This window comes from Macrotis lagotis, chromosome X, assembly GCF_037893015.1.
Source record: "Macrotis lagotis isolate mMagLag1 chromosome X, bilby.v1.9.chrom.fasta, whole genome shotgun sequence".
Classification (NCBI taxonomy): domain Eukaryota; kingdom Metazoa; phylum Chordata; class Mammalia; order Peramelemorphia; family Peramelidae; genus Macrotis; species Macrotis lagotis.
Window position 1 is genome coordinate 668,284,382 of NC_133666.1, and position 15,731 is coordinate 668,300,112.

Sequence of the window (15,731 nt, forward strand, 5' to 3'; positions counted from 1 at the left end):
AATTATAAACAACCTCAAAAACACCCAAATTTGCATGCACTCATTCTTTCTCTATCTTTTGTCTACTGCACATGCACTTTCTCCTTTCTCTTCTCTCTTCTCTCTTTCTTCTCTCCTCTCTCTCTCTCTGTCTCCAGTCAGTGCCAATTAGTGCATTAGAACTAGGCTTGGACACTGAGGCAGCAGTTCCTGTTAAGCAAGAACCAGAGACTGTGTCTACTCCAGCACTATTAAATGTTAGGGTAAGAATGATTTAGAATTGTGTATGTTAGTATGAGGGTATAGGGTTCCAGAAAGAAAGGGGGCCTGGTGGTTAAATTCATTTGGATTCTGTTTCCTCTCAACTTTCAAATGCCATGTCATTTGAAAAACATAACTTTTGTCTAAAACCTCAGTGAGGTCCTCAATCAATTGGCATGTCATATCTATGGTTCCATTCAGAAATCTTATTTCTTGGGGCAGTACCCACATTAGGACAGTGTACTAAAAAAAACTACCTACATTATTTAAACTTGAAGCACTTTTTTTAGTTTGCTTTAAATTTCTGTGACATGCTAAAACCCTTGGTGTTGTATTAGCCAAAGTTGAGAGGCTTACATTCTTTGGGCTAGAGGATGAAAGTTATGAATATTCTGATAAATGAAAATATAGAAATTTCATTTGTCATGGTAAATCATTAAGAAACCTTCTGGCATTTTGTTATAAAATGAGAACTGAGACTATATTAAAGAATGGGGTGGAGAAAATGAAGAAAAAGTTGTTACTGTCATTAATTGAATGAAAAGTATTCATTGAAGCTTTCAAACATGAGAGATAGTTTTCTGTAGTAAGATTTGTAAAAATCTTAATCCCTACTTATAGCTCTACTCATTTTCTCCTTTCTTCTCCAAATTGTGTATTCACATAGTTTCATAATAAATTCAAATAAAATAAGTTTAATTGTTAATGAGATATGTTTATTTGCCAGATTGATTCACATTCTTGGGATGTGATTTTGTTTTTAATTTTCTAGGTTCTACACAAATTCAGTGTTGAAATTGAATTTTAGAGCTTTAAGGGAGAGACCCTGATAATGACCGGGGGAAGGGTGGAGGTGGAGATTGTCCTGTCCCAATTTACTTTATAGATGAGGCAAATTGAGAACTAGAGAAATTAAGGAAAAGAATTAAAAGTTGTCATAGACTTGGCAGTTAAAACAGTCTGCAGTATTTCAAATTATGTGATCTTAGAGATACATTAAAATAAGTTCTGCTGTCCACAGTCCCTAATGTTGTCGTCATACTTTTTTTTCATAGCCCCAACCACCATCTACTACAACTTTTGTGCTGAATCAAATAAATCAGCTTCCAACTTTGGGAACCACAATTGTGATGACTAAAACCACACCAGTAACAACTACAAGACAAACTATAACTTTAACAAAAATTATCCAGACTAGCACAAATACACGACCTTCAGTTTCAGCACCAGCAGTCCGTAATGCCTTGACCACCACACCTTCAAAAGACCAGATCCAGCTGAAAGATCTGCTGAAAAATAATAGTCTTAATGAACTTATGAAACTGAAGCCACCTGCTAACATTGCTCAGCCAGTGGCAACAGCAGCCAGTAAGTTTGCTCATAATCACTAATACCTTTTTGGTGTCTTTAGGAGGAAGAGAAATTAAAAGTGTCTTTTTTATTTTTGAGTTTTATGATCACATATTAAAAGATTTAGGTGTGGGGAAAGAATTATCTATGTGAATTGTTATGTTATATATAGAATATATAATTTAAAGATTTAAAACTTTGATCTAAAATACCTGACTTCTCACCAGGAAATTAATTTTGAGGCCTTGCTTGGGTGTAAGGACCTGTGTTCACTTGCTTTGGGGACACACACACACACACACACACACACACACAGACACACACTGTCTCTCTCGTGGGAAGAGAAGTATCCATTTAACTGTGATAAAAAGTAAGATATGAATGTACAGTAAGAGAAGTACGAAGTATCATTTAAAGAAGGGATGCATTATTCCTGCCTGGAAAAATTGGGGAATATTTTGTTTGAGGAGCAGTATGGGGACAGGGAAGGAGAGCATGGATTTGGAATCAAGGAACCATGTTCTAATATCGGCTTTGCAACTTAATCTGCTTTGTGGCAACTCCTTTGATTTCTTTGCACCTCAGTTTCCACATCTGTCAAATGGAGTTAATACTACAGGAAATAATCAGCCAGCATGGTTTCCTATGTCAGTAGTCCCTGTTCATGGGGGAAATAGTGTTTTCTGGAACCTCAAGTGGTAGGGAACCATGAGATAATTTAGCTTGGAGCTAAAAGACAAAGCAAAACCATTGATAGAACTCCAGAAGACTTCTTTATTTACTTTGAACAGCCTAATTATTATTTTTTCACAGATAGAATACCAACCAGTCTTTAAAATATTTATTGATTAAATTTCTGACATGATTACATTACTTAAATAACTATCTAGATTATTAAAACAGCTGTGAAATTTCTAAGAAAATCTGATCCTCAGAAATTGAAGTTTCAGGAAAGATATTATTGCTGCAAAAGAATTCACCAGTTTCATTAATGAGGTTCTGTAGTGCTTTTAAGATAGAATTAGTTTTTCTTTTAATCTTGATTATGAAAGAATTCATCTGTTAAGCAAAGTACATTACTCCTTGTCCGTAGTGGTATTGCTTTTGTACTTGTGGTTTTACAGTTATGGTCATAATTCACATTACATCATGAGTACAATTATGCTGTGTAAGATAGGAAGGGTGGCTATTAGAGTGAAACAGGATGAGCCAGTCTATTAGGTTGTATTTTTCCTTTCAATATTGTACAGTTCCATTTGGAGCTATAATCGGGTTACTGGTTTAGCCTTCAAGTATCTGACAATCATGTACGTTGTCTAAATAACATTTGTGTTAAGATGGTATGTAAAAAGTGTTAAAACAAATCATAAGTAGCTATTCTGGGAGAGATGGTAGTGTCTCCTGACAATGAAATTTTTACTGACTTAATGACTACTGCATTGTATAACTTTTGGAATAGGAAGGCTAATAGAAGCTTACATTTATACATGTCCTTCTTTGTTCCCCACAGTAGCCTTTGAGGTAGTTGGTATAAGTATTAGCCCCATATGGCAGAAGGGGAATTTGAGATTTAAGGAATAGTATAGCTATAGACACTAGAATACAGCTAAGATTTCTGACTGCTGTTTCTTTTTTCTTTTTTTTTTTGCAAGGCAAATGGGGTTAAGTGGCTTGCCCAAGGCCACACAGCTAGGTAATTATGAAGTGTCTGAGATCGGATTTGAACCCAGGTACTCCTGACTCCAGGGCCAGTGCTTTATCCACTGCACCACCTAGCCGCCCCTTGTTTCATATTTTTTCCAAGGGACTGGCTTTGATTGTGCTGATAGTTATGGAACAAAGGGATGGATAGGCTAGGAATACATGAAAAATTGTTTAAATTTTGGATTCATTATTAAACTCTGGGATGATTTGGGAGATGAGGTCACTGAGGTAAAAGATACACTTCCTTCAGTGAACTTGTAATCTCTCTGATTAAAATAAGAAGTGGTGGGTATCAGGGAAGGGCACAGTAAAGGCATGGGGGGTAGAGGAGTGAATAGGCAAGACGTTGGCCTTGAACTATTTATAGTGGTTATTAAACTGATGGGAGAGTTATTAAACTGATGCTTTTGCTTCTGAGTTTAAGTGATATTTGCCTTGTAGAGTTATAATAAGTCTTAATTGGGTACTATCCTAATGGCTGCACTCTTTATGTGTGCTTCCCTCTAAAGATATAGGAAACTTCTTCCATGGAGATAGGGTCATGGGTCTCACTGATAGAGGAAGCAGAGCAGGGGAATCAAGAAAGGGGGAATGATTCCTCAGGTACATGTATAACCCATTTCTAGATAATCAGGCATTAATTGTAACTGGTTTTGGTTTTTTGTTTGTTTTTTTGGTGGGGAGGTTGAGTTTATTTTGTTGTGGGGTTTTTGTTGTTTGGTTTTTTGGTGACTTTTGTTCTGTGGATTTTTTTCATTTCAAAATTAGAGTAGAGACTGTGCTTGTTGGTCTATGACTGAGAAGGGCACGGATTTGCAAACATTGAGTTTTGCAATGATTTTGTAGAAAATTAAGAGTCATTAGACCCAGGAAGAAATTTTGGAAGAAAAGAAACTGGAAAGAAAAGGGCCTCAAGCCATTGGAGAAGACTAAGACTTGAAAAGGAATGTCAGGTAGAAATTGAAGATGGTGGAATCATATACGTACTAGCAGCTCTTCTTATTTTTACTAAAATGAGAAAACACTAAATCAGAAATTAAAAACAAAAAAAGAAACAATGATTTTGCTGACTCCTAACTGGGCATTTTTAGAGATTCTTTTCCCCTCTTTTTTTCTCACTGTTTTCTTTCATTGAAATGATTTTTCTATTTCATGGTTTCACTTGTGTTTTCTATGCTTTCATTTTCTGATAGGATATCTCTATATTCATTCCATCTCAGAGTCTTCCAAATTCTTACTTTCTTTTAAGGTACTACCATTTAGTCATTTAGAATCCAAAGTTTTTTGTGACAAAAATGTCTTATACCTTTCTTTCCTTTCCATCTGTTTGAATCTTGCCTGTTCTTCAGGATTTAGTTCAATTATGAGGACTTAGTTCAGTTATTATCTTCAATTTCCAAGGATGTATCAATCTCCAGTTTGCCTTCTAAACTTAACTTTTAACTTAATTTACCATCATCGTGTAGGACTCCTTTTTTGAAACTGCATCATAGATTTTGCTATAAAGATTTCCTATTTGTCTCTTTTGTCCTCAAAGTAGCAACCCCCATAAGACTGGAAGACCATGTTTTGTATACTCATTTCCCACTTTCCAAGACCAAGTGCTTAGCATAGTAAGTATTCAAAGTAGGCGTGGATTGTTGCCATAATTGTCGGGTTATAGTAATTGGTAAATAATGTGCTTTGACATTGGATTAGAGATAATGAATGCAATCCTTTTAATAAGGGTTGTTACCAGCTCCAACCTTTCCAGTAAAACCAATATACATTTTAATTCGGAACAAGATCTCCCTGAACAATATATCACTTTTTCTTTTTCTTTTTTTTAGTTTTTGCAAGGCAGTGGGGTTAAGGGGCTTGCCCAAGGCCACACGACTAGGTAATTATTAAGTGTTTGAGGCCGGATTTGAACTCAGGTACTCCTGACTCCAAGGCTAGTGCTCTATCACTGCGCCACCTAGCTGCCCCAATATATATCACTTTTTCTACCCACTTTTTAGATGACTAGAATGTTGCCCTAAGCAGCATTAATTTATGTACTTTTAGAATATTTAAACATTTTACCTTCTATTTTTTTCTTAGCAATTTAACACATCACTACAGTGTCCTTTGATGGGGCAGCTAGATGGTGAAGTGAATAGGTTGACTGGCCTGAAGTCAGGAAGACTTATCTAATCCTGAGTTCAAATTTGGAGATGCTTACTAGCTGTGTGACCCTGGGCATGTCACTTAGCCATGTTGGTCTTAGTTTCCTCCTCTGTGAAATGAGCTAGGAAGAAAAGGGCAAACCACTCCAGTGCTTCCCCATGAGAATCCCAAATAAGATCATGAAGAGTAGAACACAACTGTGAAAAACAACTAAACGTTATTGTCCTTTGATGTGTCTACTGATTTCAATATCTAGGGTGGTAAAATAAACTCTGAATAATGACCTGGAGACTTGGACATTTTGAGCTAATCCCGGTTTCTATGATTTGACTCTAGGCTTCCCTGATGGCAGACTCTGTAGAAGTCACAGGGGTCTCCAGTTTTCCCATGGGAGATTGTGGAAGGGAGGGGGAGAGAATCTTCCTGATCCTCATTATTTCTAATTTAACCTGTCATTTGGCCTAGTGATGCAGATTAGGCCTGTGATTTTCTTGTTAGAGGAATAATAACAGCACCTAGTATTTATTTAGTGCTTTCAGATTTACAAAGCACTATTTTGTATATTAACTCCCTTTTCCAATGAAGGTCACCTCTGCAGCTGAGAAGTTTAGAGGGTTTTGTTGAACAGAGGCCTCTGACCTGCTTGCCCACAGGCCACAGGATGTCTCTTTGGCACTGAACTATCAGCCCAAAACAGATTAAAACGAAATTGGAAAAAATTTAACAAGATAAATATAATAAAACAGCAATGATATTCCACTTTAATATTTTTGGGGGGCGGGGTTGTAAGGTAATGGGGTTGTGGCTTGCCCAAGGCCACACAGCTAGGTAATTATTAAGTGTCTGAGGTTGGATTTGAACTCAGGTACACCTGACTCCACTGCACCACCTAGCTGCCCCTCCACTTTAATATTAAGTTATTATTTAGTTCGCAGGGATCTTTCTGTACTCTGAGGTGGACTCTGTTTCTGTTTGAGTTTGATACTATTGAGGTGGAACACTGACAGGTTTAATAACTTGTCCAGGAACACACAGCTATGTATTTGTCTATCTGGGTTTTATCAAGTTTTCCTGGCTTCAGGACCATCTCTCTCTATGAGTGTCTTTACCTTAGACTAATAACGATGATTTGTATATGATTTCTACATCCCATTTATTTATGTCAGAGTCAGGAACAGAATTGTTTTGAGTTCTATCTCAGGGAAGGGGAGGAGGGAGAAAAAGTTCCCAAATTGATTTTTTTCTTCCAGAAATAATTGTTTTGCCTCCAAAGGTAGTAAGAGCCATCAGCTCAGGTAAGAATAATAGCACTTTGGTGATAACACTGGGTTTGTGGGTTTCTATTCAAACACTTGGGTGACTCAAAATAATGCCATCCTTTTGTTATGTATATTAAATACAGATTTTTGTGTATTTACCTCCCCCCTTTGGTTCATAAACTCCTGTGGTTCACATTTTTCTAGTGAGACAATTGACTGAGGTTAAAATGGTCATAAAAGTTCCATGGTCCAATAAGTCATGGTATTAAAATTCTAGGGTATAATTTCTCTAAGAAGTAAAGATTGAGAAACTGGTAGTTGTGTTGGGATGTACTGAGAACTTAAGCCTCTGTAGGTAGGGGTGGGTAGACTTGAACAAACCATGGAGGAGACAGGAATTGAAAATTACTTTTTAAAACATGCAGTGCCTTTTTTCTTTTTCTAAAGCTGATGTCAGCAATGGAACAGTCAAGAAAGAAGCTTCTAATAAAGAAGTTGCACGAATATGGATAAATGATATCAAAATGAGAAGTTTTTCACCCACTATGGTGAGTTTTCAGTAAATTTCTGACTATTTTCCTTAGGAATAAGAAGTGAATAATCATTTCTTCCTAAAAAAAAAATTTAATGAATACATTAAATTATTTTGAACTATTTAAGCATGGAATTAAAGAGAAGTAAGATTCACTAGAATGATTCTATATTGAGAAAAGAAAGGTGAGAGGTTTGGTCCAGTATCTTGATTGGCAGGCTAAAAGGGAGCTTGGACTTCATGCTGTAAGGAGTGGAGAGGAGCTTGGTATTTTTTTTTTTAGTTGTTGTTGTTTTTGCAAGGCAAATGGGGTTAAGTGGCTTGCCCAAGGCCACACAGCTAGGTCATTATTAAGTGTCTGAGGCCAGATTTGAACCCAGGTACTCCTGACTCCAGGGCCAGTGCTGTATCCACTGCGCCACCTAGCCACCTGTTGGGTATATTTTGAACAAGAGAACACGATTGGGGTTTCTGTGTTTGAGCAGACCTGTGATTTTATTGCAGGATATCCTCCCAACTATTAGTCACAGAAAGTCCCTTGATGGGGCCTGCAGCAAGGACTTGGCCCAGATCTTAAGAGAGCCAGGATGTGCTGCTGCTGACTGAAGCCGGAGCTTTGTGTACTCCCCTCCTGTCTCTTGACCAAAAACCAACCAAAACCCCACTGTGGATGTTTTAGTAAAATAAGACTAGTGTTGGATGGGGGGTGTAATAGGGGGAAAGACTCATGGACGAAGACAGGATCAGGTTTGGCTATTACAGTCATAGACACAATGTGTAATGGGCCAGAACTAGTCTAGACAATGAAATGAAAAGAAACTTTAGGGGAAGAAAGAATTGAAAGGACTTCATTAATGCTGTGGTTGTTGAGTCATTTCAGTCAGGTCCAACTCTTTGTTACCCTGTCTGGGTCATGATACTAGATTAGTTTGCCATTTCTTTCTCCAGCTTTTTCTTACAAATGAAAAAATTAAGATAAGCTTATGTGACTTGCTCTGGGTCACACAGAAAGTGTCAGGCCAGATTGAACTCAAGTCTTCCTGACCTCCAGGCTTGGTGTTCTATTCTTTGTGCCACCTCACTGTTCTTTAGTTAATCAAAAGCAGACTCCTCTTTTATGGGGAGCTATTTTAATTTGTAAATGGTAGAGGAGTTGACTCTAGAAGCAGGTGTATGTATTGATTAAGATCCCAGGATTGAAAAACCCTGTCGGGAATTTCAGTTAAAGGTGTATCTAAAGAATAATATTGGGTGGCTAGGTGGCACAGTAGATAAAGCATCGGCCCTGGAATCAGGAGTACCTGGGTTCAAATCCGGACTCAGACACTTAATAATGACCTAGCTGTGTGGCCTTGGGCAAGCCACTTAACCCATTGCCTTGCTAAAGCCTAAAAAACAAAATAATAATACTGCCCCATATAACAATGTTTTTATGAGGAAGAGCTTTCAGAAGAGTAATCCAGTAGGAATATTTATCTCTGTGTGAAGGAAGGAGTTGCTTATGAGCTGGTTCAAGTGGTGGAAGAACAGGCTTGACTCTGCTCTCTTTCTTTTGCCTTTCTGCCCTGCCAATGCTGGGCCTGCTCTGGGAGTATGAAAGGTCTGGAATGTAGATGCAATCCCAGGCAAAAACCTTTCATTGTAGATGAGGCAACTGACTCTTGTGGAGAAATAGTGACTTTGTTGTCATTGAACAAGTCACTTAACTTTCTGGTTAGATGATTGCTAAGTTCTCTCTTGCTTTTTAACTCCTAGGGATAAAGAGATGGGAAGAAGTCTCATGTATAGAAATATGAGGTTTGAATTAGATTGTTGGAGAGGAGGAAAGTATTCAGGATTTGGGAGAGGTTTCATCATACTGGCAAGATTCTGGTGGTATTGTAGTTGGGACTTGATATTTAAAATGAAAACCTATATTCTCTATAATCCATATAGTCCAGAAAATGAAAGCCACTTTTTGATTAGCAGACTTACTATATATGTATATGTATATGTATATATGTATAATTGCAGAAAGTACCAGTGGTTAAAGATGAAGAAGAACCAGAGGAAGAAGATGAAGAAGAAATGGGCCATGCAGAAACCTATGCAGAGTACATGCCAATAAAACGTATGTCTTACTGGGTTTGCTGTAGAATTGATTTTTCACACAGTGAATTAGAATTATTTTGAATTTCTTTGGTGATCAGCTATCAAATTTCAGCTTCATTTTTTACGGGTTTTTTTAAGCTTTTTTTGTTTGCATCTGTGTTAAACCTAAATTGATTAAATCAACTATTAGAGTTTTAGATTGTTCCTGTACATCTATACATACATTTACTGTGTCAGATTTTAAATTGAAAATAAATATTTTGTAAATATTTTTTAAGATTTGACTCAGAGCTTTTTAAAGCTGAAGCTTTGGCAATTTGTATGATAGCATTGTCTTGTTTTGCCATAAAATTGGTAATTATGTAGCTAATATAAGGTTGTCCAACAAATAGTATTCTGGTCTTTATTGTCCAGAACTTTCATAAGCTAGTTTATAACAGAAAGAAAAAAATAACTTACTTATCCTTGGTCCATGACACAACTGATGTCATTGTAACAGTTTAGCACATTGTTGCCAGTTTATTTCCCAGTAATGAAGTTGCTTTTTTATTGTATTACTTATAGGAGATTTGTCATATTTAAATGTTATTCTGTGGCAGAAGCAAACATTTAGATTAGACTCTATATTTCTTAACAGCTAGCAAGCTGAAATAACCCATTCCAATAGATTTGGTTGCAATTGTGTTTAAGATAGCTAATACTATTTTTTTTTAACAGTAAAAATTGGCCTTAGGCATCCTGATGCAGTAGTGGAAACCAGCTCTTTATCCAGTGTCACACCTCCTGATGTTTGGTATAAAACATCTATATCTGAAGAAAGCATTGATAATGGTTGGTTATCGGCATTACAACTTGAAGCTGTTACATATGCTGCCCAGGTATGATATATGTAGTTCCAGATAAAAAACTTTTTTTTGGCAAGGCAATGGAGTTAAGTGACTTAACCAAGCAGCTAGATAATTATTAAGTGTCTGAGGCTAGATTTAAATTCGGTCCTTCCAACTCCAGGGTCAGTGCCATTATCCATTCCACTGCACCACCCAGCTGCCCCTAGATAAAGACTTTTCATGCAATATGGTTATTCTAACTAAAAATATTGTTGCTTCCTTGGGGAAATCATTGTGGATAACATATTGTGTCTTACTATATGTTCACTTTTGTATAGTTTTTTTAAAAAGAAATGATTCATTATAAATGCCTACTTTTTTTTCAGCAACATGAAACATTTCTACCTAATGGAGATCGAGCTGGATTCTTGATAGGTGATGGTGCAGGTGTAGGAAAAGGGAGAACTATAGCTGGAATAATTTATGAGAATTACCTATTGAGTAGAAAAAGAGCATTATGGTAAGTTTAATAATTGTCCAAATGTATAATATTAGGAAATATTTGGGCTATGGACTTTTTTTTAGTTGTGGGGTCCAAGATAGTGTGGTCAAAATTTCGTTCAGAATTCTTTCAGAATAATGTGATTTCTATTTAACTTCATGTTTCCCTCCCCTTTTGACAGGTTTAGTGTTTCAAATGATTTAAAATATGATGCTGAAAGAGATTTGAGGGACATTGGAGCAAAAAACATTTCGGTTCATTCATTAAACAAGGTGTGGAAACTTTTTACTATGTACGATTGAGGCAAAACATTAGGTATGCTTGTGTGAGGAGACTAAAATGCATGCTTATACGTTATTTGTATTGTTCTTGACCAAGTGGCACTTATTCATTCACTGTACGACATCTGAATATTTTAAATTTCAAGTAATTGCTTTAAATAGAATACTTGAGCAATGTTGAATGTTATTTTCCTTAAAGCTCCAAGGATGTGCCTTGGTAGTTCTTTCTGAATACACAGAATGATGTGGCGTATGTGACATTTTTACTTACAGATCATGATGATGACAAACAAAAAAAGGGTATTGCATATAGAGCAGAAGAATTTTCATATCTTGATATGTAATAACTTGTCCAAAGTAACTGATGTCTCTGAATTTTTTCTAACAAATTAGTTAGCAGGTAGCGGATGAAAACTGCATCAGATGAGGGGAGTTCAACCTTCTCATGGTGCTTTCCCATTTTTACATCCATTAAATAGATACTGTCATATATAGATGAGGAAACCTATGGCACATTAAGGTCAAGTGACCACTTTTTGAATGAATAAAGAAAGTCTATGTGTTCTGTCTCTCATTTGCCACACTATTAAGTTATGCTAAGTTTTACTTTCTATTGTCATGGCTAGACTTTGTCGCATCAATCCTGATATATTCAAATTTCCATAATGAACAATTGGGATGTCTTGTGAATTTTGGTTGTGAATTGACCTTTGGTTGTAAAACTTCTATTAAGCTGAATTTTTTTAAAAATTTCTACAAAGAGAAAACATTGTGTAAAAGATTAAAAACAGACTTTTATTCTAGAATCATCTTTACTTTCTGGTAATGTTTGCTGAAGTGTTTTTTTATACTTTAAGATTATTTAGTACATTGAATAGATCAGTGAATGTCAACAAACTTTAAAGACTTAAAGTCACTTAAAAGCAAAATGTGTGGCTATCATCTGAAAGTTTTGTTTTGACTACTGAACCCATGTAATTGGAAAAGAAAACCTCCTTTGTAGTTCTTGTGATTGCTCTCTTGATACCCTGCAGAGCTTGTTTACATTCAAAGGAAATGACCCACCTAGACAAAGTAGTGAAGTGCTTGTTCAGAATGTGGTAAAGTGAAACATGGTCTAAACTATTAAGTCAGAACAAAGTTCTCATTCTAGTTATACCCTGGTCACTCAATGTGACTTTTTAGATAAAGATGGGTTAAATGGACTCAATTACTTCATCTCTGAGTTTGCTATGAGGAACCAATGAGATGCTGAATGTAAAAGTATTTTTTTAGTCTGTGAAGCAAATTGTAAGTAATCACTATCTCTTTTTTTTTATATAGTTCAAATACGGAAAAATTTCTTCCAAACATAATGGGAGTGTAAAAAAGGGCGTTATTTTTGCCACCTATTCTTCTCTCATCGGTGAAAGTCAGTCTGGTGGTAAATACAAAACAAGATTAAAGCAGCTTCTACATTGGTGCAGCGATGACTTTGATGGAGTGGTATCCTTTATGTGTTAGCAAAAAGTGAGCCTAAGGAGGAGGTTTATGTAAGAAGAAACCTTAAAATGGTATTTCCAAGTAAAAATGATAGAAAGGAGAGTGAGAAGATAAACCAATAACTTCTGTTGGTTGTAGGAGTGGAAAAAATGGCAGTATTCTCTGAAAATAGAAATGTGTATTTTATAAATAAGATGAACATGTCTTATTTTTATTTTTTTATTTTTAAAGATTTTTTTTTGAGTTTTACAACTTTTTCCCCCAATCTACTTCCCTCCCTCCACCCCTCCGTGGAAAGCAATCTGTCAGTCTTTATTTTGTTTCCATGTTGTACATTGATCCGAATTGAGAAGCAACTGAGAAATCTTAAAGAAGAGACAAGAAGTCTAAGTGTAACAAGATCAGATGATAAGATATCTGTTTTTTCCCCTAAATTAAAGGGAATAGTCCTTGAACTTTGTTCAAACTCCATGGCTCTTTATCTGGATATAGATGGCACTCTTACTTGCAGACAGCCCAAAATTGTTCCCGATTGTTGATCATCAAGGTTGACAATTTGTTGCTGTTAGGGTATACAGTGCTTTTCTGGTTCTACTCATGTCACTCAGCATCATTTCATGCAAATCCTTCCAGGCTTCCCTGAATTCCCAACCCTCCTGGTTTCTAATAGAACAATAGTGTTCCATGACATACATATACCACAGTTTGCTAAGCCATTCCCCAATTGAAGGAAATTTACTTTATTTCCAATTCTTTGCCACCACAAACAGGGCTGTTAGGAATATTTTTGTACAAGTGATATTTTTACCCTTTTTCATCATCTCTTTAGGGTATAGACCCAGTAGTGGTATTGCTGGGTCAAAGGGTATGTTGCCCTTTGGGCATAGTTCCAAATTTCTCTCCAGAAAGGTTGGATGAGAAGATGAACATATCTTAAAAGCAATCTAAGCACGTGAAGAAAAGTAGTTAATTTGACTCCTATGTGTATTCTCCAAGTAAATTGGGCTTTACTAAAGTGTGTGGTCTTCAACACTTTATTTCTTAACCTAATGAGGAAAGTTTAGTGGTAAGTCTCCAAGACACCTTCAGACACCATCCCCTAATCTAGATTTTGTCCAGACCCCAAGGCAAGTAAAGGCCCCTTCATTTACATGCCTTCCCAACCTTTATAATCCTTCCCTAGGAAAGAATGTAGGAACTTCACAAGCTTGGAAAGTATAGTTTTTCTTGCCCCAGAGTCTGGGGAACCCGATCTTTTTAAGGTTCATTTCTTGACTCATTCCTTATAGATAGTATTTGATGAATGTCACAAAGCTAAGAATTTATGTCCTGTTGGTTCTTCAAAACCGACCAAGACAGGCTTAGCTGTACTGGAGTTACAGAACAAGCTGCCGCGAGCCAGAGTGGTTTATGCCAGTGCTACTGGTATGGGTTCATTGATTTGTCAAAATTATTCTTATTTTCTTCCTCCCTACATCAGCCTCCCTCACACTAATGTTTGGGGTTGGGGATTTGTATTTTTCTCCTTCCTAAAGGTGCTTCTGAACCAAGAAACATGGCCTATATGAACCGACTTGGAATATGGGGTGAAGGAACCCCATTTAGAGAATTCAGTGATTTTATTCAAGCTGTAGAACGGAGGTAAGCGGTATTAGAGATTCTACTTTGTTGCTTTTAGACCTGAAAACCATTTTCCTATGAAGTTTTTTCTCTTTTAATGATATGACGATTACTTTGTCTTCAGAGGTGTTGGTGCCATGGAAATAGTTGCTATGGACATGAAGCTGAGGGGCATGTACATTGCCAGGCAGTTGAGCTTTACTGGTGTGACTTTCAAGATAGAAGAAGTTCTACTTTCGCAGAGCTATGTTCGAATGTATAATAAAGCAGTAAAATTGGTAAGCTTGTCTTTTCCTAATAGATTTTAAAATTCATGTTTGCTGTTTGTCATCTTACTTAGTGTGCAAACTTGTTAGTTTCCTCAGTTAACATCTTCAAAATCTATTCATATCCTTGAGCCTTTTAATTGTCTATAGTTTAGAGTATTTTTCCCAGCTAAAAATACATCTCATAGAATGTTGTACAAAATTAAATATACTTACATTCTATGTAAAAGAGGAAAAGTTTACTCTGTTCGGTTGTTCATTCTTTAGTCACCCATTCAAATGTAACCCGGAAAATCTTCAAGGATCTTTATATAAAACCAATTTCTATTTAACTGCACAGCATGTAAATTGTTGATATTTCCTCTTATTTAGTGGGTAAATGCTAGAGAGAGATTTCAGCAAGCCGCTGATCTTATAGATGCAGAACAACGAATGAAGAAATCTATGTGGGGGCAGTTCTGGTCTGCTCATCAGAGGTTTTTCAAATACCTGTGTATAGCATCCAAAGTCAAGAGAGTCGTGCAGCTGGCGCGAGAAGAAATCAAAAATGGCAAAGTAAGTTATAAGATACCTTGTCTCTTTATCCAAAGTTTAACCATACCTTTCCTAATTTGTTTCATCCTTCTATATTTTTATCCTTAACTTAATCTATTTCTTCTTCTTTCCAGTGTGTTGTCATTGGTCTGCAATCAACAGGAGAAGCTCGAACTTTAGAAGCCTTGGAAGAGGGTGGAGGAGAATTGAATGACTTTGTGTCAACAGCCAAGTAATGTTTTTGTTTTTGTTTTTGTTTTTCAACTTATTATCTATACTAGTATATTTTACTTAAAAAAAGTAGGACTTTTTCAGTAATTAAAATGATTTTCTCAAATATGACATTTGTTAGAAAACTAGTATTCAAATCTTTCACTGTGAAATCTTCCAGAATTTTTGACTGCATGACTCAAAGAATTAGTAATGTGATTTACTACAATAGTATATAGTCCTATACTATGAAGACTTGAAAGATTGCTTCATTATCCTGCAGCCTGAGATCATTTTGTGATGTACATAACAACTAGAGGCTGTATGGATGCAGGAACATTTGTAGGAACAGAGGTGCTCTCTTTCTCCCTGGTCAGACACAATGTTTGGCATTTGGCCTGCAAAGGCCACAAATAAACATTTTAATGCTGTGTCATTTCATTTCAGACTGTATATTGACACTGGGTCTATACTTGTTTCTCTTGAGAAATTTTTTTTTCAGCCTTCTAAATAAGTACCAGAAAACATAGTGACCACAACTCTTTATTTCTCCTGGTGGCTACTCCAGTAGTAAAATAGCCTTTTCTGCTTTCATTGAATAGCCTCACTTACATTGGATAAGTGTTAGAAAAATACTTTTTCTGATATTGATTTTATTTATTAAAACTAGTGTGCTTTTAATGGA

General features: G+C 36.2%; 1 protein-coding gene across 5 annotated transcripts in view; it reads left to right on the forward strand.

Annotated features, from left to right (window-relative positions):
* Positions 1-15,731, forward strand: part of SBNO1 (strawberry notch homolog 1) — a 67,124-nt gene that overhangs the window by 27,793 nt on the left and 23,600 nt on the right. For 4 of the 5 annotated variants that reach the window (XM_074205445.1, XM_074205442.1, XM_074205444.1 and 1 more), the window contains exons 3-15: positions 138-242; positions 1,296-1,608; positions 7,149-7,249; positions 9,247-9,343; positions 10,042-10,202; positions 10,538-10,671; positions 10,835-10,925; positions 12,258-12,419; positions 13,706-13,841; positions 13,952-14,057; positions 14,161-14,314; positions 14,675-14,857; positions 14,971-15,068. In XM_074205445.1, coding sequence (XP_074061546.1) covers positions 138-242; positions 1,296-1,608; positions 7,149-7,249; positions 9,247-9,343; positions 10,042-10,202; positions 10,538-10,671; positions 10,835-10,925; positions 12,258-12,419; positions 13,706-13,841; positions 13,952-14,057; positions 14,161-14,314; positions 14,675-14,857; positions 14,971-15,068 — 1,841 coding nt within the window. The remainder of the gene's footprint in view (positions 1-137; positions 243-1,295; positions 1,609-7,148; positions 7,250-9,246; positions 9,344-10,041; positions 10,203-10,537; positions 10,672-10,834; positions 10,926-12,257; positions 12,420-13,705; positions 13,842-13,951; positions 14,058-14,160; positions 14,315-14,674; positions 14,858-14,970; positions 15,069-15,731) is intronic. The other variant, XM_074205446.1, reaches the window with a different exon arrangement.